This window comes from Aotus nancymaae, unplaced genomic scaffold, assembly GCF_030222135.1.
Source record: "Aotus nancymaae isolate 86718 unplaced genomic scaffold, 86718_ANA_hifiasm-v0.15.2.pri h1tg000030l, whole genome shotgun sequence".
NCBI classification, from domain to species: Eukaryota; Metazoa; Chordata; class Mammalia; order Primates; family Aotidae; genus Aotus; species Aotus nancymaae.
In genome coordinates this window covers 6054084-6079347 of record NW_026988443.1, presented here as the reverse complement: position 1 = coordinate 6079347, position 25264 = coordinate 6054084, and the positions used below count along the sequence as shown (strand labels likewise).

Genomic DNA, 25264 nt, shown 5'->3' with positions numbered 1-25264 from the left:
GTCCCGATCCTCAGAACCTGTGAATATGTTACCTTACAAGGCAAAAGGAACTCTGCTGATGTGATGAAGCTAAACTTTGAGATGGGGAGATGATCCTGAGTGATCTGGATCTTCCTAGCAACGGAAGGCCTCAGCGTCACCAGGGCACCCCAGCCAAGCACCCAAATGAAAGTCTGTGATCCTGCCTCCACTTCCCCATCCTCCCCATGCACCCCAGGCCGGGAGACTTCATGCACTGGGCGTGTTTAAAATGCTACTGCTCTTCCTTTCTCATCCTGAAAGCAATGCGAGCAAACCATTTCCTGTGTCAGGGTTTAGTTCCCCTTTCAGGAGAAATGGGGAAGTGCTGGTTTAGTCCCAGGCTGGGTGAACGGTCCCCGGTCATCACAGTCTCACTGCTCCCAACCAAACACTCGCCCACTTATTTTCAACTCCAAAACTAACAAGCAATTTTCAGAGACCTCTGAGCTCATCGATGGCTCTCTGTGGTCATACAGAGGGGATGCGCTGTGTTTATGTCACCTCTGTTGTTCCCAGACTTGATGATTATTGATGAGCTCTCTGTCCTCTGAATATACCAGGATCGCTGAACTTAGACCATAAGATAGATATCTTCCTCTCCAACACATATCAGATATCTATCTTCCTCTTCCGACCTGATTTCCAATGCAGGCTTTCCAGCCATCACCAATGATACTAACATTCTCCAGAAAAAAAAAAATGTCATTTTATAGAGAAATAAACACATCAGTTGTCACCTTTAGAAATGTGGGGAATCTTGCACCCTGGCCTGGTCTTACAGTGACCAGTTGTGCTTGATGAGATCAACAGCAAACCTCAACCAGGGGCTGAACCAGGCCCCGTGCTCCATGCTGTGCACCCCTGTATGGTGGACTGATGTCTACGTCCCATTCTTTGATGAGGCGGTGCACACCTGAGTGCCAGGCACAGGCTTCCAGCCACCCCTCCCACAGGCCTGCTCACTGCCCAGAGGGCGGGGCCCAGGGTGATAGACCCATCTGCCAGAACCACGCACAGCTCAGGGGGCTTTGGTGCTAATGAGCTTTAAGTACCGCGGTGTAGGAACAAGCCCTAAAGAGTGCCAGCCTTGCACCCTCTGTTTACAACCGGCATTGCTTCTCCCAAGAAAAGAGAAAGTATAGGTGGGGACAGTTTACAATCAGACCCATCTCCCCCTCCCTTGTCACTTAACCTCCCTGTCCAGTTTCCACATCTATATGGTGGAAAAAAAACCACCTACTTCTCAGGGTTGTTGCAAAGGGTAGACATTGTCCATAAGGCACCTGGCAGGATGCCTGGCATGGTTAAATGGTGCTGTCCAAGCCCCACCTGTTCCTGAGTTTCGGTGGTGACCCTGGGCACTGAGGGATACCACAGTCCCTCGATCCACTTGGTTCTCGAGTCTCCAGTTGTGAGCTGCTAAATTTCAGAGATCAAGGGATACCAGCCCTAACTCCAAACATATGTCCATATCTTTTTGGTACAGATAATGAGAGTTTGGATAGTAAGTAGCACCTTTAGTTAGCCCTCAATATATGGTAGCTCCAATTACCATTACATTGTGTGGGAGATAATGAAAGCTAAGAGCTAACATTATACACTTTTGTCCTTTTAATCCTCCTAAAAGCCCAATGAGATAGAGGGTGGTGCTATCCTTAAAAGGAGGAAACTGAGTCACAGGGAGGCTGCACTGTCAGCATATGGGATGCTAACCGAGGTGTGTTCTGCTCCTAACCATGGATCTGCACTGACTTGCCTTCCCTGTCTGATTAACTGAGAACATATACCTACCTTCCAATGGTAGGGCCAACGGGACTGGTAATTCTTGAACATGCTGTAGAAGGAAGGCAGCCAATCCATTCGCCTTCACTGTGGCAAGATCGAGCAGCCTTCTTGCCTATGGAGAACACAGAAGACATTATTTTTCCAGAACGGCTGATGTGGGAAGGTTTACCGATTACTACAACTTCATAGGCATCTTCTTCTATCCCGAATAAAAGATCAGAAAAATAACTGGACAATCACATGAGTTTAAAGTACTTAATACAGTGTTAGATGGTGAATTGAAAGCACGCATCCAATCTGGCTCCTACTCAAAACTCACTAAAACAGTGAATAACTGAAAAATAGATGAAACAAAATAAAGACACGAACCTACAAAGATAGGGAAAATGATTCTGCAAGCTGTAAATCATCTGGAAGAGAAGTGATTTCATCGAGTCTCATGGATTGAATATTTGAATACAACCTCTGCTCAGACTCCCACATCTTCATCTCCAGCCTGAATTCTTCCCCTGAAGTCTGGACTTACACATCCAACTGCCTATTTCCCATCTCCACTTCAAAGTTTCATAAACACCTCCAACATATTCTAAACTAAACTAACCTACCCACGCACCTGCCAAACCTATAGCCTTCCCCATCTTGGCTAATATTAATCCCATTCTTCCAGGTGCTCGGCCCTGAAGCCTTGGAGTCACCCATGAAGCCACTCCTCTGTAATCTGTCAAATCCTGTTGACTCCTCCTTCAAAGCATGTCCCAAAGAGCACTGTCCAACAGAAATAAAATGCAGGGCACAAATGCAAGTCACATGTGTAATTTGAAATCCTCTAAGAGACACATTTTTTAAAGTAAAAAGAAATAGATAAAATTAACTTTAATCATATATTCTATTTAACCCACAATAGTCAAAACATTACCATTTCAACATGTAATCCATGTAGAAAATAGCAAGATATGGCCAGGCATGGTGGCTCATGCCTGTAATCCCAGCACTTTGGGAGGCCGAGGCAGGTGGATCACCTGAGGTCAGAAGTTTAAGACCAGCCTGGACAACATAATGAAACTCCATCTCCACTAAATATACAAAAATTATCCAGGTATGGTGACGCAGCCTGTAATCCCAGCTACTTGGGAGGCCAAGGCAGGAGAATCACTTGAACCTGGGAGGTGGAGATTGCAGTGAGCCAAGATCATGCCACTGCACTCCAGCCTGGGTGACAGAGCGAGACTCAGTCTCCAAAAAAGAAACAAATGAAAAGAGAGGGAAGCGGAGGGGAGGGGAGGGGAGGGGAAAGGTAGGGGAAGGGAGGGGAAGGGGGGGAAGGGAGGAGAAGGGAGGGGAGGGCAGGAGAGGAGAGGAGAGGACTACTCTATTTAAAATTGCCATCATTTATCCCCTTCCTCCTTCCCCAAATCTCAACTCCCGAACCCACTTTACTTACTTTCTACAACACTCACCACCTTCTAGCACACTCTGTAATTTCCTTCCTTTGGCTTATTGCTCCTCTCCCCTGACTGGAGTGTGTGTATTTCCAGGGCAAAGATTTTTGTCTGTTTTGTTCACTGAGGTATCCACGACACATAGAAGAATGTCTGGCACAAATCAGGTACTCAATTTGCTGAATGAATGAATGGTAATGGATTTAAGAGACTCCTGAAAGCCCAATCTTAACCTCAGAATGAGAAAGTTGAAAACCATGCAGTGTGTATCCTAGAATCTGTAAAGAATTCTGGAATGATCAGCATGAGGGACTTCTGGAACTGAAGGAAATTACTAAAACAAGGAGGACTGAGTCAAACTGCAACAGATTTCTGGTTTATCCCCAGGCAAGAGGTCTGTGGTCTACTCAGATAACTTGATCAACCCAGGAGGCAAGATCGAAAGATACAAACACCGTCATTTCCCAAAATGTCTACAGTGAAATTCACAGTAGACAAGTTTCACCCACATGCTCAACAAGTTTTCAAGTCCTACCTGCCAATCATGAGAAAGAAAACCAAAGAGTATCACAAGCCCAGAGAAAGCATCTAACATGGGGGATATAAGCCAAACAAGGGGAAAAGGAGAAAGTAACTTGTAGAAAAAGTTTACAAAGGGTGAAAAACAGTCAAACAAACAAACAAAGAACTCACTGATCTTATGATCCTAAGTCAAAGAAGATGTTGCATCCATAAAACAAGAGTAAGATACTACAAAAAAGAACAGTCAAACGTACCTCTTGCTCGAATCTCACCTTCTAAGTAAGAGCTCTCTGACTACTCTAGAACCACCAAATTAACAGCATGACAACAAAAATGAAAAATTCAAGAATTTAAAGATGGAGTTGCAACTATCATACAAAAGTAAAGCAAAAAGACACAGAGATGGAAAATGGAAGAAAATTAAAGGATTAGTCAAGGAGTTCTAACATTAAAGTAATAGCAGTCCCATAAAGAGAGAAGAGACAAAATGGAGAGGAAGAAATCATCTATAAACTAATCAAGAACATTTCCCAAAACATAAAGAGAGAGAAGTCTCCAGATTCAAACTACCTCTTGGGTGACTAGCACAGTGGAAGAACACCAAGACACATCATTGAAATTTTAAAATGCTGGGGGCTAAAAAAAAAATTTGTACAAACTTCCAGAAAGAGTTTTAAAATGGTTTTGGAGGCCAGAAGTGGTGGCTCATGCCTGTAATCCCAGCACCTTGGGATGCCGAGGTGGCAGATCACCTGAGGTCAGGAGTTCAAGACCAGTCTGGCCAACATGACAAAACCCTGTCTCTACTCAAAACACAAAAATTAGCCAGGTGTGGTGGCTGGTCCCTGTAATCCCAGCTATTTGGGAGGCTGAGGCAGAAGAACTGCTTAAATCCAGGAGGCGGAGGTTGCAGTGAGCTGAGATCACGCCACTGCACTCCAGCCTGGGTGACAGAGTGAGACTCTGTCTCAAAAAGAAAAAAAAATGGTTTTGGAATTCTTAGAAGCAATATTGAAAAGAGATGATAATGGAACAATGCAATCAAAATTCTGAAGGAAAATGATGGCCAGTGCAGAATTTTATACGCAGCCAAACTGTCAATCCAGTATGAGGGAACTTTTAGACATGTAAGAGCTCAGAAATTTTTAACTTTCATGCATTCATTCTAAGGAATTGACTGGAGGATATGGTCTAGCAAAATGGAATAAACCAGGAAAGTAGAGTCCGAAGAGGAGACTCAATGCAGGAAGACCATGTAGGGAAATCTCAGGTTGATGGCTGTGTACTACAAGTAGATAGATGGCCACCAGTTCAGACAGAATGGAGCAGTGACTCAAGACTCAAACATACTGACAGCAGTTATCCCCTAGATGTCCAGGCAAGTCTGACCCTAACCTTTATCTATATTTGACTTGTCTTCACCATGAACTAATATCATTTCTTCTCAACTCCTGCTGCCTCAGTCAGCTGAGGACATTCATTTCACTCCACAGAAGTGTTTAGTCTTGGCCTATTCCTGTGAGCTAGAATAGCCTTTGGCAAGTTTACCACAGACTGTATGAAGCAGCCTGCTTCCTCAGGCCATTTTCCTCTGGACAGCCATCACCTAATTCACATCGGCCTTACCAGACCCTCCAGTTGCAATGAGCCCTGTATTTCCCCAGACTCGCTTATGTCATTGCCTACTGACTTCCCAGAAGGGGTCCTTATCAATTCCCAGGGAAGGTAAAGCCAGACCAAGTCCCTGAGACTCCACTCTGCTTCCCTGCCTTGGGAACCTTCATCTAAGAAAAGGCAATAGTGAACTTTCTTTCTTTCTGTTTTCTCTGTTACCCAGGCTGGAGTGCAGGGGCACAATCTCGGCTCACTGCAACCTCTGCCTCCCAGGTTCAAGCAATTCTCCTGCCTCAGTCTCCCGAGCAGCTGTGACTACAGGCACATGCCACAATACCCAGTTAATTTTTTGTATTTTTAGTAGAGACGGGGTTTCACTGTGTTAGCCAGGATGGTCTCAATCTCCTGACCTTGTGAACCACCTGCTTCGGCCTCCCAAAGTGCTGGGATTATAGGTGTGAGCCACCACCCAGCCTAATAGTTTCTTTACACAGCTATTTTTGGCTTTCTACTCAGTTTTTCAAAGTAGAACAATACATTGTTTGGGAATGTATTTTAAAAGATGCTAAAACATTAAAGAAAAGCAAAGGAATGATTTACACAAAAGTCAAGCCAGTGTTTACCTCTGGTAGTTGCAATTAAAGAAGGCCCCAGGTACTAGAAATATCCTGTCTTTTAACCTGGGTGATGGGAACAGTTTACACCATACATATGAAATATACACACTCTTCTGTAGGTATGGTGAATTTCCCAATTTGAAAATGTTTAAGTTAATATTGTTATAGGAATCAGGCAATTCAGAGCTCACTCTGACACCTCAGCCCTATCAACTTTAACAGTTGCATGAGTCAGACGGACAGCTGGTATTACAGCTGGTGTTACCAGCCTCAGGTTTCCTAACAACTGCTATGCCCGACTGAGCAAGTTTACCACACAAAGCCCCCACATTTTATGACAGATAGAGAATAGAACAAGCTTTGGAGGAAAACAGGCCTGGATTCAAATTCTAGCTGGGCCACTTCCCAGATGGGCGATTTGGGCAGTTTTTTCATTGTTAAGAAACAGTGTGATCACACTACACCCTTGTGGGGCTTAAATAAGACAATATAGGAAATGGACTGGATGCAGGGCCTGGCACACAGTAGGCACTCAGTCAATAGTAGCAATGGGTGTTTTTGGAATTTGGTTCTTTAACTTGTATTTTGTTTCATTCCACAGCATTTTCTGTCCCTAACCTGCAATCAATGACAACTACTTCTTTATAGGAAATTAAAAGGTCAATTGGGAAGACATGTTGGTTAAACATACCACAAGCACCATCCAAATGAAATCAGAAAGGCCACTTAGGGAAGGCCACCAAATCACAGTCACACAATGTCAGAGCTCAAAGGAGGCTCAGAGAGAGCTGGATTCTAAAAGCTTAAACCTCAGGCAGCACAAACCACTTGTAATCTCCTGCAATCCTCAGATCTGTTGTCTCTGCTCCTCACTCAGCTCAGTCCCAGGCTTCAATGCTTGCTTTTGCTGTCTATTTAGCCCTTTCTTACAATGAATTCTTGGCCAGGCGCGGTGACTCACAAGCCTGTAATCCCAGCACTTTGGGAGGCTGAGGTGGGCGGATCACGAGGTCAAGAGATGGAGACCATCCTGGCCAACACAGTGAAACCCCTTCTCTACTAAAAATACAAAAAAAATTAGCCAGGCGTGGTGGCACGCGCCCGTGGTCCCAGTTACTCAGGAGGTTGAGGTAGAAGAATCGCTTGAACCCAGGAGGCGGAGGTTGCAGTGAGCCGAGATTGCACCACTGCACTACAGCCTGGTGACAGAGCAAGACACCATCTCAAAAACAAAAAAGAATTCTTAGCTCATTAAAATATAGCCTTTGATGGATGCAGTGGCTCATGCTTGTAATCCCAGCACTTTGGGAAGCCGAGGGAGGAGGATTACTTGAGCCAAGGAGTTTGAGACCAGTCTGGACAACATAGCAAGATCCTATCTCTACACTCCCCGCAAAAAATTAGCCCAGTATGTTGGTGCTAATCTGTGTCCCACCTACGCGGGAAGCTGAGGCAGGAGGATCGCTTCAGCCCAGAAGTTCAAGACTGCAGTGATCCATGATGGTGCCACTGCACTCCAGCAGGCTTGAAGACAAATTAGTTTATTTCCTCAATCTCAACCTAGGGTTACCCAGACTTATGTGAACACAGCATACATTTTTGGAAAACAGACAAAAAGAAAAACTAAAATGTTCCTCAACCCAGTCCATTTTACCACTGCAGCTTAATTCTAATTCAGTCATTCATTCAATAACTCATTTATTTCATCAACAAATATTTATGGAGTACCTACCATGTGCAAAGCACTATGAACACAACAAACTTTGAGCAAATATGTATGAAGTACCTAATAGATTCTGGCGGAATAAACGAATGACGGATGAATCAGTCAATGGCCAAGGCTGGACAATTGGTCTAGCATCGGCCGTCTCATGAACTACTGTGAGCTTATTCAAACTACTCTCCTTGGCCTCAATTTCCCAATTTATAAAGTAGAACGTTAGTAAGTGTTCCATCTGCCTCTCAGGAGCCCTAAGAATCACTGTTTGGAAGAAACAAAAGAGTTTCAAAATTACTCAGTGGTCATTTCTCTGTCTTGGTGGTCTCTGTTGAGTCATTACATTGTTGGGGGCAGTTGTATCCCAACTCTGAACATCTATGATCTAATGCAATTTCATATCATAAATCCTACATAAACATTTAAGCTATATTAGTGTATAATATGCTACTATTATATCTTAGTATATAATATGCTACGTTAATTATAAAATAGAGATTCAATATACTGAGGTGTTATGACCTGTTGTGCTGTTAATTTAAAACAGAAATAAAAGCATACAAGTACAGAGGATCACTCATAACAGAAATAATCAATAGCAGACAATGGTAATAGACACTGTCCTAAGCATTACTCATCGAGTTAATTCATCGAATCCTCCCAACAGCCTTACAGGATAGGCACCATATGACTATTACCATTGCTTTATAGATGAGGAAACTGAAACAAGAGAGAATAAGGCTGCAGAGGCTCCATCGGGAAGCCTGAGACCACGCAGGGTTGACCTTGAGCCTGCGCCATTCTGGCTCCGGAATCCGAGCCCTTGGCCACCACACACTTCCTCTCAGCAGAAGCAGTATGTTGGCCAGGCAAAGTGGCTCATGCCTGCAATCCCAACAGTTTGGGAGGCCAAGACGGGAGGATTGCTTAAAGCCAGGAACTGGAGCCCAGCCTGGGCAACAAAGCAACACCCCATCTCTAAAGGAAAAACAAAATTAGCCATGCATGGTGGTACAGGACCCATAGTCCCAGCTACTCCGAGGCCAGAATCTCACTTGAGCCCAGGAATTCAAGGCTACAGTGAGCTATGACCGTGCCGCTGCATTCTAGCCTGGGTAACAGAGTAAGACTTCATCTCTTTAAAAAAAAAAAAAAGTTGTATGTTGCCTGCCAAAAGTCAAGAGTAAATTTTACCTACATGGCTACCTTTTTAGGGGAAATCCCATAGACCAAGTTACCCCACAGGCTGACTTCATGAGGACAAATCAATCTTGGTGACTAAGCGCCCTTTCCTGGGAACTCTGTGGTGCACGCAGGAGCGCCTCACCCTCTGGGACGGTGTGAAGATCGGCAACCTGATTTCGTCACATTCATACTGGCTGACGAAACCCCGCTCCCATGCCAGGTCCAGCACGCCCTCCACATGGCTGTGGAGCCTCCTGACAATGGCTGGCCGGTGACTCTGCAGGTCTCGGGCTGGGTGGAGCGAGTAGGGGTCCCAGCAGCCGTGCAGCTTGGGGGTCTGGCTGTCAGCCTGGGCTTCCCGGACAGCTGCGATGAGTTTCTGACAGGCCCAAGTACCCTTATTCCAGACGGTATCCAGGAGGCGCCTGACCAAGTGGGAGAGAGGCTGGCCCAGGATGTGGAAGCCCTCGTAGTCTTCCCAGGAGAGGACCTCCCAGGAGAGCAGCCAGTCCAGGATGCTCTCGAAGCCCTCCAGGGACCCCGAGACCAAAAGCTCCACCAGCTGGCTCCTCTGTGCCTGAAAAGCCTCCTGCGAGCACATCTCACAACCTGGGGAGGAGAACAACATCAGTGCGGGACTTCTCTGAAAGCCAGACGCGGGGTGGTCGGGAAGGCCAAGGCAAGTCAGCCCCAGCAAAACCCGAGCTGGCCTTGGTTCTAGCCTCAGACTTTATCCAATCCAAGCTCCCCACCATTCAGATGTGCAAATTGAGGCCCAGAGAAGGCAAGAAACACCTCAAGGTCCCACAGAGAGTTTGAAGCAACCAAAAATTAAATCAAGACCCCTAACTCCCATATGCATGCTTGGTCTCTGGCTTAAAACGTTTAAAAAGGCTTGAGGTACTATTAGGAGCAAGAGATCTCCTAAGGTCACTTGAGATCAGGAGTTGGAGACCAGCCTGGCCAATACAGTGAAACCCTGTCTCTACTAAAAATACAAAAAGGAGCCAGGCCTGGTGGTGGGCACCTGTAATCCCAGCTACTTAGGAGGCTGAGCAGGAGAATCGCATGAACCCAGGAGGTGGAGGCTGCAGTGAGCTGAGATGGAGCCACGGCACTCCAACCTGGTCAATAGAGACTCTGTCTCAAAAAGAGAGAGAGACAGAGAGACAGAGAGAGAGAGAGAGAGAGAGAGAGAGATCTCCCAAGTGATCAGGGAATTAATTCTCTTCGAAGTAGGGTGAGAGGGGCTCTTTGATCCTGACTGGTTTCAGGCTACAGCAGTTTCAGTAATGGTTAATATTTATTAAGAATAAATGACACGCCAGGCGCCATTCTAAGTGCTCTCCTGCATGAATTCACGGAACCCTCCCAGCCACTCTGAAGCAGTGGTTACAATCAGCCCCATTTTACAGAGGAAGACACTGAGGCACAGAGAGGCTAAGTGATTTGTGCGACATGTCACAGCTAGACAGGCTGGGCCAGGATTTCAACACAAGCCGTGTGCGACTCCAGAATGCACGTCTCTAACTCTTACATTTGGCTTCCCCACGGGGGCCCAAGCCCGTGCCGTGTGCTTTGCACACTGCTCTCCAAGGGGTAGACTCAGGATACTGTTCTAAAGGTCCCAGCCTAGGCAAAGTGAAAAATTACGGTGCAAACTAAGTTGTTTCCAAGCGTTCTGGTGCCTTGTCCCCGTCGCCCCACACACTTGCCCTAGGGCCCTCGCCTCCCTCCCACACCCTCGAAACCACCTGAACAGGCTGCTCCGCTGCTACTGTCAGTAACCTGCTCTGGGTTCTGGGGATTTGAGGGGAAGTGACCTTCCAGGAGCTTCAAGCCCTGGGAGGGTCCCTGAGCAGCCGAGAACATCTCTCAGCATGAACAGTTCTGCAGTTGTCATGGGGGCCATGGACAAGGGCTGGTGCAGGGCCCAGAAGAAACGAAAGTGAAAGGGTGTAAGCATGGAAAACAAACAGGGCCGTCAGCTTCTTTTTATAAATCAGGGACATTCCCAGACACTCAAGGGGGCAGATGCCAAGTGGCCTGGGGATTTTGCATCTTTCCTGATGGTTGTTTATGTGTCTCTCTCCCTGCCTGGGCCACGTGGAAGCCTCGATCTTACTTGTCCTGGCATCCCTGAGCCTGGCACAGTGCTGTGTCCCACAGAGGCACTGTGGGAATGTTCATGAATCAAATATCCCCTGGGCATGGGGTGGTGGGAACATTCTGTGCCCGTCCTGATATGGCAGTCACGGTAAGCAAAAGGAGAAACCTTTCATCTCTCAGAATGCTGCTGGGGCACAGGGGGCCCTGTGCTGGACAGGTGGGGAAACTGAGGCAATGAGGTTACTTGTGTGTCTGGCTGCTTGCGAGAGAGGGTGTTCCCCTTCAGAGGCCACTGGAAGCCAGGAACTAAGGTAGTTCTCTCAGGCCAAGGAGATCTCCTCCCTGTGCCCACCTCTAAGCAGAGGAGCCAAGAGGGTGGGGTGGCTGGGGACAGGGAGCAGAGGAGAAAAAGGGGCAGAATAAGCTCTGGGCTCAGCCCTGGAGTGGTTCTCAGCTGTAGAAATACCAGCCAAGGATGCAATGGAAGCCCCAACCATCGCCCCTGCCCAGGTCCTGGGGAGAATGACCACCCACCCACACTCCCCAGAAAACAACCCAGAAATGGAGCCAGCATCCCGCGTCTGACCCCAGGCCTGGGAGCATGTGTGCAGCCAGGAATGAAAGAAGGCTGAGAGTCAAGCTGAGCCAGGACAACGCCTGCTCCTCTTACCCAGAGAATGTTCGAGGAGGACACCTGGTCTTTCCTCCTCATCAGGAGAGCCTGGACCACCCTCTTCCCCCATCAAAGCCCACTAGGCTGGGGAAGCAGGCATGGCATCTGTGGGTGGGCCTTGCACAGAATGCCAAAAGCCCAGTGGCATAGGAATGGCGAGCCCGGCCACTTCCCAGGGAAATTCCCAAAGGAAGAGCCGGAGAGCAGAGTTGGCCAAGCAGCCATCCAGGACTAAGTAATTCCAGGCAATTCTGGCACAAAGACTTGTGTATCCTGGCAACCATGACCCACACTGAAAAACCCCACTGGGGACAGGAGACACGTTCACAAGGGGACAGGTCAAAAGTAAGTAGGGACCCCTCCCTAGCACACCAAGCCTGCAGCAGCCTGGCGTACGTGTGAGCCACACACACTCCGGCTAGTGACATCCGGTTTCTGTGGACACCAGGAAGGGGAGACCCGCCCAAGCCACATGGCTCAAGCCATGTGGGGAGACCCGCCCAAGCCACCAGCAGCTGCATCACCACACCTCCGCCCTTGCCTTCTTCCAGAAACCTCAGAGCAGAGGGAATCCTGAGGACCAATTCAGCCAGCCCCCTGTCTCTGAGCAGGCATTGTCCTGTCTCATAGTAAACATCTGAGGAGGACCTGGCCTTAGTGCTGTCATCACTAACTAGCTCGGGAAGCTCCCCAGCTTGGGAAGTTCCTCATTATGTCTAGCTTCAGTTTTTCCTGCTTCCGTTTAAATTGAGAAAGAGAGAGAAAAAATAGATATTCTCTTATTATCCGTTTCTTAAAAACTGTCCTTAACATCCTTCCTCTTACCCCTTTATCACCTGGTCAGGCTTCCCCTCTTCAGACAACATCTATCCATCTGCATCGCCTTTTGCTCTCTCCTTCAGTTACCACAACTTCAAAGACACCATTGTCCTCCCCAAGGTGAGGGCCCTTTAGAGAAAGGGGCACTTCCTTGCTGAAAGAGAGGGTCAAGGGGCGACCCACGTGGGTCCTCCCTGAACCCCAGGCCCAGGCCTGAGCCCGGACACCTCCTTCCTTCCTGAGACCACAGCCAACCTGCTTTCTCTGGGGACAAGAGCAAATGCTTGGCTTAAGTGCTGAAATCTCAGCCCACTGACCCCTTGCAGACAGGAGAGGAGGGGAAACCCAGGGAAGCTCAACTTCCCAAGCCTGCTGGGTCTCTGCTGGGGCCAAGCCCCACACCCTCCCCCAGCCATCCTCCATTCTCCCTCCCCGCACTGAGCTTCTCTCCCTGAGACCAGTTCCCCCGACCAGTGAGCAATGCACTCTAATCCTCCATTGTAAAAGTAAAGCCCTCTCTTGACGTCCCGCTTCTTCATTTGGCTCCAATCCCATTTCTCTGCCTCCTTTATAGCAGGCCCCCTTGTCTGTTGCCTGCACTGCTGTCCCCAAATCCTCCCATCCCTTCTCATCCCCAAAGTTCCCTATCCGCTCCAGTGAGACTGTTTTGGTCATGGTCACCAGTGACCTCCTGTTGCTCAATCCTAAGCCCTCAGAGGCATTGGTCATAATTGCTCCCTCCTTCCTCCTTGGGGCACCCCAACTCTCTGATTTTCACTCTTCCTGTCTTCTTGGCTGGTTCTTAACACCGGGGGCCCCAGCGCTCAGTGGTTGGACCCCTTCTCTTCTCCATATTGCTCCCTTCCTAGATGAACCCACCTGCTCTTGTGGCTTTAAATACCAGCTGTATGGTGACGATGCCCACAGTTTCATTTCCAACTCCAACCTCCGCCCTTAACTTTTCCCAACTGCTTAATCATCACTGATGCCTAATGGACAGCTCACACGACAAGCACAAAACCAAACTCCTGATCTCCCCCGTCGCAACTCCCATTTCAGTTCACGGCAGCTTCAAGCCTCCAGAAGCTCAAGCCAAAAACTCAGAATCATCCTTGATTGTACCTTGCTCTTGCATCCCAAGTCCTATTGACATAGCCTTTGAAATATATCCCAAATCTGAACCACCTGTGGGCCATGGTGTAAGCCACTGTGGTCTCTCCCCAGAACGACAGTCCTGATTCTCTCACCAGACTCTCCTTTTGCCCTTAGCCCACCCATCACCATCCATTCTCCACCCCACAGATGGATGGGTCTGCCAGACCCCAGGTCAGAGCAGGTGACTCCTCAGCTCCAAACCAGTGCTCCCATCGCGCTCAGGGTAAAAACCAAAGCCCCCCGCTACACACACACACAGATACTCACAAGGTTCATCCTCGCCTCCTGATGACTGCCCAGCTGTCATGGTCTTGGGGAAGCCTTCCCTAACTGTGCTATGTACAATGCGATACCCAGCCCCGGCACCCCATCCTGCTTCCCTGCTTTGTTTTACTCGGAGCACTTCCCACCACCTGCCATGCCACAGATTTACTTCTTTCATTGCTGTGCATTCCTTTCCAGAATGTGCACTCCATGAGGGCGGGGAGTTTTGTCTGATTTCCCCATTGCTCGATCTCGCATCTCATCCAGTGCATGAATGATGACTGCTGGCATGGATGAAAGAATGGATGTGTTCTGCATGGCTCCGGGAGACAGACGTGGAACCAAGGTGCAGAATCTGTAAGCCACAGATTTTAGGTAAAGGAAACAAGAGCCGCAGGACACTGAAAAGCCACCTCATCAGTAATAAGCTCCCCACCACCAGGCATGTGTTGCAGAGGGCTTCTGAACTGGGTTGGAGGGAGGTGGGCTGGATGAGGATGCTTCCGGCCTCAGATCCCAGGGTGCAGAGAGGCAGAGGGACCTTGGGAGGCCAACAAATTCAGGGGCCGCAGCAACCCCATGGCTCAGTGATTGGGACAGGCAAGTACGGGCAGTGACGATGTCACTCTGGTCTTCTTCACTAAGGGGTCGGGGAGGGTGACAGGGCAGGCGATCCCCCTCTGTAGAACAAGGACCTTGGAGGAGGCCAAGTCACGGCCCATGGGGAAACCAAGGCCATGGCAGGAAGCCCAAGGGCTCAGAAAGAGGGAACTTGGAAGCAGGGGTCCAGCCCCCAACCCTCATGCAGCTTCAAGAGGCCCTCCGCAGGGCGATTGGGTGGAGGGCTTTTCAGGTCATTGGAATGTAAGCAGGACCAGACAGCTGCTCCATCAACTTGAGAAGCAGAGAGCAACCAGCGGGGGGATGCGGCCGCGCAGGACCTGGTGTGGGCTATCTGGGAAGGGATGGATTTGAACTTAGATCTCACACCCACCAAGGGAGAAGGAGGAGGCAGGAGATTCCCCTAAGAAGTGCAGAGAGCAGCAGTAGGATCCCCCAAGCAGACCCTCTCACACCCACTCACTGGCACGGTGAAGACGGGGAAACTGAGCCCCACAGAGAGGAAAGAACTCAAAAGAATGGCGCCCTCAGAGATCTGAAGCCCGGGTTCCTCGGGACTTCCCACTCCTGCCAGGGGCCTCCCCAACCTGGAGATGTCCCCTTTCCTTCTCATGTCCCATCTACACCCGGGACTCCCCCAGGAGAAACCGAGGCAACCCTTTGCCAAGCCCTGCGGCCAAGACTGCTTGCTCGGACGGACGCCAAGTGTTGGAGTCCTGGGGGCGGGACCATCGGCGCCCACAGTGTCCCCGCAGCCCACCCCAGGCGCTAGGCACAGGCAGCGCGCCAGGAAACAGCACTCACCGCGAGCCGCCGGCGCCCCGACTCCAAGGCCCGCTCTGGGCCACGACTCCGGGCTCCTCCAGCTCCAGCTTGGGCTTCAGCTCCGGTTGCGCGGGCGCTCGGCTCCGCCCCCGCCTGGACCCCGCCCCTGCTCTGCCCGGACTGGGCAGCCCCGAGAGCGCCAGCTCCAGGGCTGGCCAGGCTCACCTGGGACAGGGAGGGAGCGCGCAGGAAAGGGGCCGGGCCTGCCTGCGGGGCTGGACGGTCCTGGCTGTGTGCCCTGGCCAGCGGGCCTCCCTTTCTGGGCCTCATTTCAACCAGGAGGGAACCGGACAGTCCTCAGAACAACCAGCTTCCCAACACACACACACACCACACAACACACACACACTGCTTCCTTACACATACCCCACATACACCGCTTGCCAACACACACACACACCCCACATACACCGCTTCCCAACACACACACACCCACACACACCACACACACACTGCTTCCCAACACACACATACACACACTCCCCACACACACACCACTTCCCTCTCCAAGCAGGGATCTGGCAGGAGAGCAAGAAGGCAGCCACGTCTTTCATCAGCTGCTCCTGGTTCTGAGCTTCATTTGGACTTGGGGAAGTGAACCCCTGGAGGAGGCACGGAGAAGCTTGGGCCAGGCAGAAGGGAGATGCAGGTGGCAAGACAGAAGCCACCCGGGGTTGCAAGGAGCAGGGCTCAAATAGCTGGACAGGCCCACCAGCATGGAGGGCCCCAGTTCCCTTCTCACCCCCAACAGGCTCTGTCCTGTCCTGCAGGGCTCCTGTGCTGACCAGCCCCCACCTGGCCTGGTGAGAAGATGCCTGGTTGAGGGAATGTGGAAGGCCATGCTGCTGATAAAGCTGACTCCCTTGCACATATCCAGGATCACGTCCTGGTGCCGAGGGTCTGCTGTGGAGACAGGACCTGATGACCGCCCACCACCATTGGTGGGCTAGGCTGCCTGAGCCTTGCCTGACAGCTCCTTGTGGAGATGTCCGCCTGCCTCTCTCAGAGGCTGGGTCATGAGCTATGCCTGTCAAGGACCAGCTGCCAGGACCAGGCTGGGGGCTCTCCCCTGGCATCCATGGCAATCCCCACTGGGCTGTCCTCTATTGCAATGGTCTCAGGCAGTCCATCCCCCTTGACCGAGATGCCAGCATGCTGCCCTTTTGCTCATTTTCTGCCTTGGGCCCCAGAGGATCTTCAAGCTAAGACTCCATGGAAAGCAGACTGCTATTTTCCAGGGAGGTAGGGACCTCCAGCCTGTTGATTTTCAGCTGCATCAGCTGAAGGGCAGCCGGCTTTATAAAAGAGAGGGTACCTGCAGCATAGCAGACACGGTGGAGCAGGAGATAGGATGGGGTATTTGAAAGCTTTGCTGGCCTGGCAGCTTCCTGGCTGGCTGTGGTTGAGGAAAGTTGGGGCTGCACAGCCTGCAGGCATGGCGACATATCCTGCCTGGTATGCAGGTGTCTATGTGTGCATGCACACACCCAACGGCAGCCGGTCACAGGAAACACCAACATCTCCCAAGGCAGGAAGACAGCCGTAGAATGAGGGGAGAAGGAAGGGGCTCTCCATTCAGGCCAGAGCTCTCTATAGTGACAGGAATGCCACTGGCATTTTGAGAAAGAGAGTGCTTCATGCTTTGGGACATTTGATGAGGCCAACGCCTGAGCACAAAACACCAGCAGCACCAACACCCGGTGCCCCAGCTGCCCAGCCCAGCATTGTGACATTCACAGGCACCCAGCAGATGTCCACACGCTCCTTAACAGATCAGCACTGCCCCCACCGGGCCACTGGTTTGGCTGCTCTCTAGTTTGCAGTCACTGCAAAGCCTCTGACCTCTGCATTTGGGAGACTGACCACAGGGTGGATGGGAGATGGGAAGGGAGATCTAATGAGTATGGCTTCTTCACTTTCCAGGATAGGTCTCTTTAAGAACTCAGTCCCACCACAGCCCAGGGTGCCCATGCCGGCCCCTGCCACAGCCTCCCAGGGCTGCTCCTCCCCTTTGTCCACGAAGGCATCCACCAGCTTCTGCCACAGAGAGCAGAGTTTGTGCCACTGGCCAAGGGGGAAGCCAGCATGGCAGCTGGGCACTGGCACAGGCAGGAAGCCGTGGCTGGGAGGAGATGCAGAGCAGGTGGAGGGTGTGGTGGTGCCTGTCTTGCCAATGACGTCCTTGCAGGCACCAGGGCGCAGAGCTCCACCTCCTCCTTGTGGTCATCGAGCACCCGGTGCCTCAGTATCTTGAGCACCAACTTGAGCTCTCCAGCAGCTCCGGGTACATGGCTGTGACATCACTGTCTCGCCAACGTCAGTGGAGGCATACCAACGATGAAGCGCTGCTCCTGCTCCCACGCTGGGGTGCCAGGGATAATGGACTGGGCCGTGAGCCGGCAGCCACGGTCATCCATCGTCACCGTGCCCAGTGTGCACAGCCCCGCCATGTCCACCGCCTTATGTTGTGCCCACCATTCAGGTTGGTGGTGGGTGCTACGGAGGCCGCCACGTCCGCACCAAAGTCCTTGTAGTAGTACTGAACGTGAAAGCCCAGGCTGAAGAAGATGTCTTTCCCCATGAACATCTGCAGCTTGGTCTCTCTGGGGTGATGCCTGTCACGCTGCTGTCGATGGCCACCATGGCCCCTGTGTGGCCGCTGCCATGAAGTCACTGTGCACCTGGGAGGACCAAGGTTGGGACAGCACAGGCCCGATTCACAGGAGCCTCAATCTGTATCTAGCGGCCAAGCTCACCTAGATGTCGGAGGCAACCAGGCCTGCCTTGGGAGTGCAGGGACCTTAGCCTCAGTCTCTTCATAGTTAGAAAAGGGCAAGAAAACCATTTCTTTTGAAAAATCTAAACACAAGGAGATGTCAGCGCTTAGTGATGAATAGGAGTGTGTGGGCTGGAGCAGGATTGGGGTCCAGCAGCTGTGTGCCAGGTAGGCTTGGCAGGAACCTCCCAGACTCAGTTTCCTCATCCCTGAGTAACAACAAAAGCAGTAACAGTTAAGGTATTGACATTTACAAGGTTTCCCAAAGACTGTAGAAAATAACGTGTAGAAAGCAGCTGCACCATCCCTGGTCAAGTCAGTACCAAGGAAATTCCAGCTCCTACTTCTTCCATGGTCATCTCTAGGCTGTACGATTATGAGAGTTTTACTAAGACACAACTTTTCCTCATTTCTCTTAGCAACAGCACTAGAACTTTTAAACCCCAGCAAGCCAAACATGCTATGCAAACGAAATCCTGCCCTTCAGAGACTATGGCTGGGCTGCATGGGGCCAGTTGTGGGCCCCATTGTGGTCAGTGAAGGGCAGGAGGATGGATGACCCTGGCCACTCAGCCCAGTGGGAAGCTGGGCCCTCTCATCCCAGAGAATCACAGAGGCCAGAAGAAGGCAGTGAGGTGGCCTTCCAGGAAGCAGACGGCTAGGAGGCCTCGCAGGGGACCCTGAACAGCCTTCAGGGCACCTGACGGGGCTGGCCTGTGCCAGCTTCCCTCACCTTCCTCCTCTCCACAGGACAACCCGGCAGCACGTGGCAGGTGGGTCTGAGGCTGCCAGTCACTCACCAGAGGCTGTGGGCACGTTCAATACGGCCCTTTTTGAAAGCAGCTTCCTCATCGTCTGCAGCTCCTCATTCCAGGCCCAGGTCTGCAGAGGAGCCAGGGAGGGAGACACGAGCTCCCCTACGCCTGAGACCTCCTCTAGGATGTCCCTTCTTCACCTCCCTGTGGACAGGCCCAGATGCCCTAATGAACAGCCCAGCACGGAGCCTACAGGACAGTGTACAGAACCGTCCGGGACCCAGGAGGGAAGTGGGTGCCAGGTGAGCGCAAGGCCAGGCCGCAGGCCCCTGTCCAGAAATGTGCTCTTTGCAGTCCAGCCTGAGGTGGAGGTGTCCTCTGTGCACACACAGGCCATGGTGTGTTCTCCCTGGGGGCCATCCAGCTGCACACCTGGAACAAGGTGGCCATTCCTCTGCACCCTGTCACAGGCAGGGGATGGGGAGATGGGGCAGCCCCCCAGGCTCAGTGCCCTTCCATGGGCCCCTTCTACTCCGAGGCCCTCCTGGCCTTGGTTCTCCGCACCCTGTGACACTGCCCTGAAGTCGGACAGAAGCAGATGGGTTCCTCTCCCAGGGCTGCTCTCCCATGCGGGCTGATGACTCCCTACAGAGGAACTGAGGCGGGAGGGGCTGGGGACAGTTTCTTCAGGTGGAAGTCCTGGAGTTGAGGCTGGCAGGCTCATCCCCTTCCCCTGTGTGCATAAGACAGGCAGGGCAGAAGAGGCACACGCACCACCTTTTCTTCTGCATTCCTGCAAAGTGGATTCTGCAGGTCCAGCTGATCCAGTTGAGCAGCTCTGCTAGGGGAGGGCTTCAGAAGAGCTGCTGGTAGGTTTGGGGTTGCGATGAGAGGTCATGGATCTACACAGAGGGGGTGGTCACTGAGTGGGTGGCTGAGTGTCTTCCCACAGACCCGGAACCGATAGCATCTCAGAGGGTCATGGCAGGCTGGCAGGGACCCACTGATTCAGGTGAAAGCCCCGTGTGTTCGATGATTCGGCCTTGCCAGTCCTCAGCCATGATCACAAAGAAGCACATGAGGTCCCCATGCCTCTGGTGGTCCCCAGAAGGTAGGTTCCGGCTGCTTATGGTGAGCACTTTCAGGCACTGCAAGGGATGCAGGAATGGTCAAGCGTGAATGCACCGCGCCTCCTGGACTGTGGCCCTCCGCCCCACTGCAGAGCCTCTTCCTTGCTCCTCCAGGGAGTCCCACCTTCCAGTCATAGATCTGGGACTGCAGGGGACACCATGGCTGCTCCCGGCTCCCTGGAAGGATGTGCTCAGGTGTGTGCCTCTGAGGGGGTTCATCTTCAAGCCCTTCTGAGGGCCCCACGGCCACTGGTCTTCACAGGGAAAGGATGTCCAGGGCCAGTTGTCTCTCTTCCCAAATGTGGTCCTGGTCTGGGTGCCTCCCCAGACCCCTCCAGTGGGAAGGCCTATTTCTCACCCCCCTCACCAGTTCCTGGCCCACATGCTCTCTGCGCTTCTGCACAATTCCCAGCCCCAGTGCCTCATGCACCTCCCAGGTCAGCCCCAGCGAAAATGCTCAGGAAGGACAAGGGGCTGCCCTCAGCCCTGTTGGAGGCATCAGATGGGTCCGTGCTCCTGCGCAGGTTACCGCCCTGGTTCACATGTATGTGGCCTCACACACTGTATAGGGCTCTGTCGGGAGGGAGGTTCCCGGGGCCCTGAGTTCTGGAACAACCCACCTAGCACAGAGCAGACTGTTATTATGCAGTGGTTTCATTTTGCAGGTGTGTTATCATGCATGATTAAATTTTCAGCTTTACACTTTCATTTTCAAATTCCACTATGAACACTAGAATTCTGGTACACACACACACACACACACACACACACACACACACACCTGCCTGCTGGCTAGCAGGGATCCTTGTTGGCAAAGAACCTTCTCCCAAATGTCTCTAGAGGACACCCAGACATTGGGGGACCGGCAAGACCAGCTCCTCTGTGTGGGCCCCTGTCTCAGGTGGGCAGGGCCGTCAGAGCTTCAGGGCCTTCACAAGCTCGCCCTGCTCTCCTGGGGCAGCCCTCCTGCAGGGGTGGACTGAGGACTTCCCAGGGTCCCCAACTTGAACACTGCCCCTCCGCGTGTTCTGTGGGATTTTGAATGACAGATATTTAGGGGGAGGAGAGAGGTTCTATGATCACTGAATAGACATTTTCCAAAGAAGATACACAATTTGCCAATCGGCTCAATTTCATTCGTTGGTAAGAAAATACAAGTCAAACCACAATTAATACTCATTGACACCCACTTAAATGGCTATAGCAAAGATACTATGACAAATGTTAGAAAAGAAGTGAGGAATATGGAACTCACATATGCTGCAAATGGGAATGTAAAATATCATACCCACCTTGAAAACAAAACAAAAATGGGGCCATCCCTCCACATGCTGCACAGAAAATCACTAGAGGACACAGACACTCTCACCCGAAGTGAGCATGCAAAAGACATAACATTCCTATAACCATAAAGACTCTTACATGAATGCTCATAACATGTGGTCTTGTCCATGCAATAGAACACTACTTGCCATCCAAGAGGAATGATGTAATGATACACGCCACCACAGAAATGAAACCCAAATCATTAGGCTGATAGAAAGAACCAGACCCAAAAGGCCACATAATTCGTGATCCTGGGTATTAGACATTTTGATAATAGGCTCATGTATAGAGACATAAAATTGGTTGTTGTCTAGATCTGACATGGCAAAGGAGAGTGAATGCAAAGTATACCCCAGTAAAGCATTTAAAAAAATAAACATATCAACATACACTAAGGTACTTTTGACTTTCAGAAACCCAAGTCACAGATTGTAAAAATGAAATATATTTCTTGTCCAGTTCAAAGCAGGATAAAGAAAAGGGAGGCAGCAAGCTAACAGGCGCATGTTTGGTTACTGACGTAGGGGTACTGATGGGCAGGAACCATGTGATTCGTTTAACCAGGTCAGAAAAGCAAAGGAAATGATTTTAATTTGTTGAAGACCACTGTGGCTCACAGAGTGTTAGGAATGTGAAGCTGTACTCGTAGGGTTGGGCATATCCCTTATCAAACACAGCTCAAAAGAGCCGTCTCACAGGAAGGTCAGCAAGACCCTCCTGGTCCCAGTTGCCTGGAGCTTTACAGCTGTCTATCCCAGTCCTAAAACTACCTTCAGTCACTCATTCTAAACCCAAAGTGACAATGAAATCCAATACAAAACCCCATATTTCATGACTACCACATTCAATAATTTGCCTTTTTAAATTTTCTTTTCTTTTTTTCCCAGCCGTCTGCATTCCTTCTGTTTGTATCCCTACCTGGCGTGGCTGGTTCTGGAACAAGACTCTGTGTCAAAAATAAAAAGAATCTCAGGAGCTCAGGCTGTGGGTCTGCGTTTAGTGCCAGGCGCCCTACTTGGCCAGCGCGGGAGCTGTGGGGAGGACTTGGTGCTCGCAGGGTGCGGATGGCCCCTGACAGTCCCTGGAACCTGGATGTCACCCTGCACCAGGCCGCGGTCCCTTCAGCGCCAGCCCAGGGTGTCAGATCTGCAGTGAATACTGCGTCTGGCAGAGAAGGAGCAGGGGGAGCGCCGGACCCACCCTCACACCTGCACAATCGCCAAGAAAACCCAATTCCAATTCCACAATAAAAGGATGCAGAGGTGCATAGCTCCATCTGTTCCTGCTGCAGGCTTTCAAGGGGTGGCCCATCTGTCCCCCAGGGCTCAAGGAGCTTCCCCGCCCAGGAACCCCGGGACTCCCCGAAGGGAGTTTGCCAAGTGCCAACCAGGCAGTGGGGAGGAAGAAGTCAGTTTCATTTCCTCGCTCCAGGACCCAGGAAGGTCTGACCCTGGAAAACACCCCACCCGGGGTACCAGTGACATTAGGAGCCCCAGGGATCCATCTCTCAGGTGCCCTACAGAAGGGCCCTGCAAGACAGGACCTGCCGAGGCCCCTTCTTTCCACCCCTGACCCCTGGGGGTCGGTCCCATTATTCCCCTGAGAGCTCCCCTAGGAGCTCAATTCCCACACACCCCGCATTGACCTCCAGCCTTGGAGCACCCTCACACTTTCCCCGCCCATGGGGACTCCACAATTATTCCCCTCCAAAGACCCCTCCCAAAACTGCCTCCTGGCATCAGCGATGCTGTCACACCTTGGTGACTGCCTAGGCCGCCCCTTCCCTGCCCCAAGCACCTCTGAGTCTCCATCATGACTTCCCCAGGTCTAGGGCTGTACTGAGACTGCACAGCTACCCCGACACACAGGGCTTCCCTCCAGCACTCCCTCAGACATCCCACCCACCCTACAGGGGAGATGAGGCTCCACTACCTCTAAAACGGTGCTTTCTGGACCCGCACAAGGCACCTCTGTCACACAGGGGCGACCCTATGAATCCCTCTCCAGATATCCTCGGGCCTTCCCCCAAGGGAGACACCACAGGCAGAGGACTCCCCTGGAGAGGATCCTCAGAAACCATCCTCAAAGCCACCATCACAACCAGAAAGACCCGAGGAAGAAACGTGGCCACGAAACACATCTCCACATTCACACTCCTCCCAGCGGCAGCTCTAGGGACCCCACTCATGGTCGCCTCACCCCATGGTGACCTCAAGACGCTCCCCCCAGGTGAAAGGGAAAAGTAAAGGAAGAGTCCAGCAGAATTCCCACAGGAGAATCCATTTTCCTTTATTCATTATGCATTGGAGCTAAACTGCAGGGCACCAAGAGTTTTATAGAAAATTTTAAGTTCTTAGTACAGTTTTCCATGGAAATGTTGAAAATTGATAATGATAGAGATAATAGATAATAAACCCATCATAAGCACATTATCACTAGGTTTCAGCAATTCTCGTTTTGCTGTTTAATTTCAACTATCAATTCCAAATATTCTAGGAGTTTTTGACATCAAATATAAGATACAATATCATTAATTACGGAAGAACGTAAGTAACTATATCTAACAAGTGAAGATAAAAGAGAAAATGTCATTATCACATCTAATAAAAATTTTAATTTTTAAAATAGATGAATTTGTGTATTCACCAAAGAGTAGACTCTACAACCACTGAAGGCTTTGCATGAAATGTTTTAACATGTTTCATCCAATATTTCATCTTCAGACACAAAATATCAATACATGAAAATATTCAATTATGTATACAGGGCCACAGACTAAGTTTGGAGGAGGAAATCGCAAATGAACAGTGGGATATTCCAAAACACTTTATTGTGAACATAAATGGAAGAGGCTGGGCACGGTGGCTCTCACCTGTAATCCCAGCACTTTGGGGGGCTCAGGCAGGCAGATCACGTTTAGTGCCAGGCGCCCTACTTGGCCAGCGCGGGAGCTGTGGGGAGGACTTGGGCAGGTAGCACCTGGCACCCACTGTTCATGCCACCATCACCCAGCTTCACAGTGTGGTTATTTGAAGAAGTCTCCGCTCTATGAAAATCCTAATCAACAACAACAGCAACAATAACAACAATAACAACAATAAAAACTTAAAAAAAAACATTAAACATAATCCTAATTTTGCTGGTATGCTCATTTCTCTCTTTAAAATAAGATGGCATTAGTATGCCGAATGCCGATGGAATCCATGCTGATGGCCCTTCTCATCACGGCGACATCGTGATGCAGGTCTCTGTATTCACACAGCCGTGACATAGCCTAGGAAAGTCAATCAAAGAGAAAACGGGTACCATTTTTAAAAGGGCTCCAACATTTTGTAAAAGGCATCATTGATGAGAAGCCACACACACAGATTCCTTTAGAGGGTTCCCTTGCAGCTGCTTTGGCTGAGGTTTACACTGCCAGGTTCTGAGGATGCAACTCCCTGCCCATTCACTAAGGTAGTCTCCTTTAAGGGCTATGAAAAGACTGCCAGAGCCAAGAGGAACTTACTTTATAATTTTAAAATTGGGCTCATTGCTTGATGATACTGTCACATAAAAAATAAAATAGGGCTCCTAAAGATATTAAGAGTATTGTGACAAGCTTGTAACAATATTATCTGTTACCTGTGCACTTGTTCCTTCAACATAATCCACATACACTTGGGCCGAACAGTCAACTTACTCAGCGGTTCCAATTCTACCCAATGCTTAGCAGTTACTACACACTCCAAGCAGATTTAATGAGGCAGGTGCGTGCTGGGCTGTTTTGGAACATCCAAGAAGTCTAACGATTGAAGCACCAAAAGGTGCTACTGTACTTGCACATTGTGGTAGATAAATGTATTCTTCCAAAGTACACCAAGACACCAGAGACAGTGCCAATTTTAATTGTGTCTATTTCAGTTGTTAAT

At 50.5% G+C, this 25264-nt stretch overlaps 2 protein-coding genes across 5 annotated transcripts in view; both read right to left on the bottom strand.

Moving 5' to 3' along the window:
- Positions 1 to 15420, bottom strand: part of LOC135277237 (nucleotide-binding oligomerization domain-containing protein 2-like) — a 40527-nt gene extending 25107 nt beyond the window's left edge. Inside the window, 3 exon segments of the mRNA XM_064383050.1 lie at positions 1813 to 1918; positions 9043 to 9509; positions 15346 to 15420. Coding sequence (XP_064239120.1) covers positions 1813 to 1918; positions 9043 to 9501 — 565 coding nt within the window. The 5' untranslated portion in view covers positions 9502 to 9509; positions 15346 to 15420.
- Positions 15421 to 23617: 8197 nt separating this feature from the next.
- LOC135277236 (cyclin-Y-like protein 1B) overlaps positions 23618 to 25264 on the bottom strand; it is a 34416-nt gene continuing 32769 nt past the window's right edge. For all 4 annotated transcript variants that reach the window (XM_064383048.1, XM_064383045.1, XM_064383046.1 and 1 more), the window contains one exon: positions 23618 to 24627. In XM_064383048.1, coding sequence (XP_064239118.1) covers positions 24514 to 24627 — 114 coding nt within the window. In that variant the 3' untranslated portion in view covers positions 23618 to 24513. The remainder of the gene's footprint in view (positions 24628 to 25264) is intronic.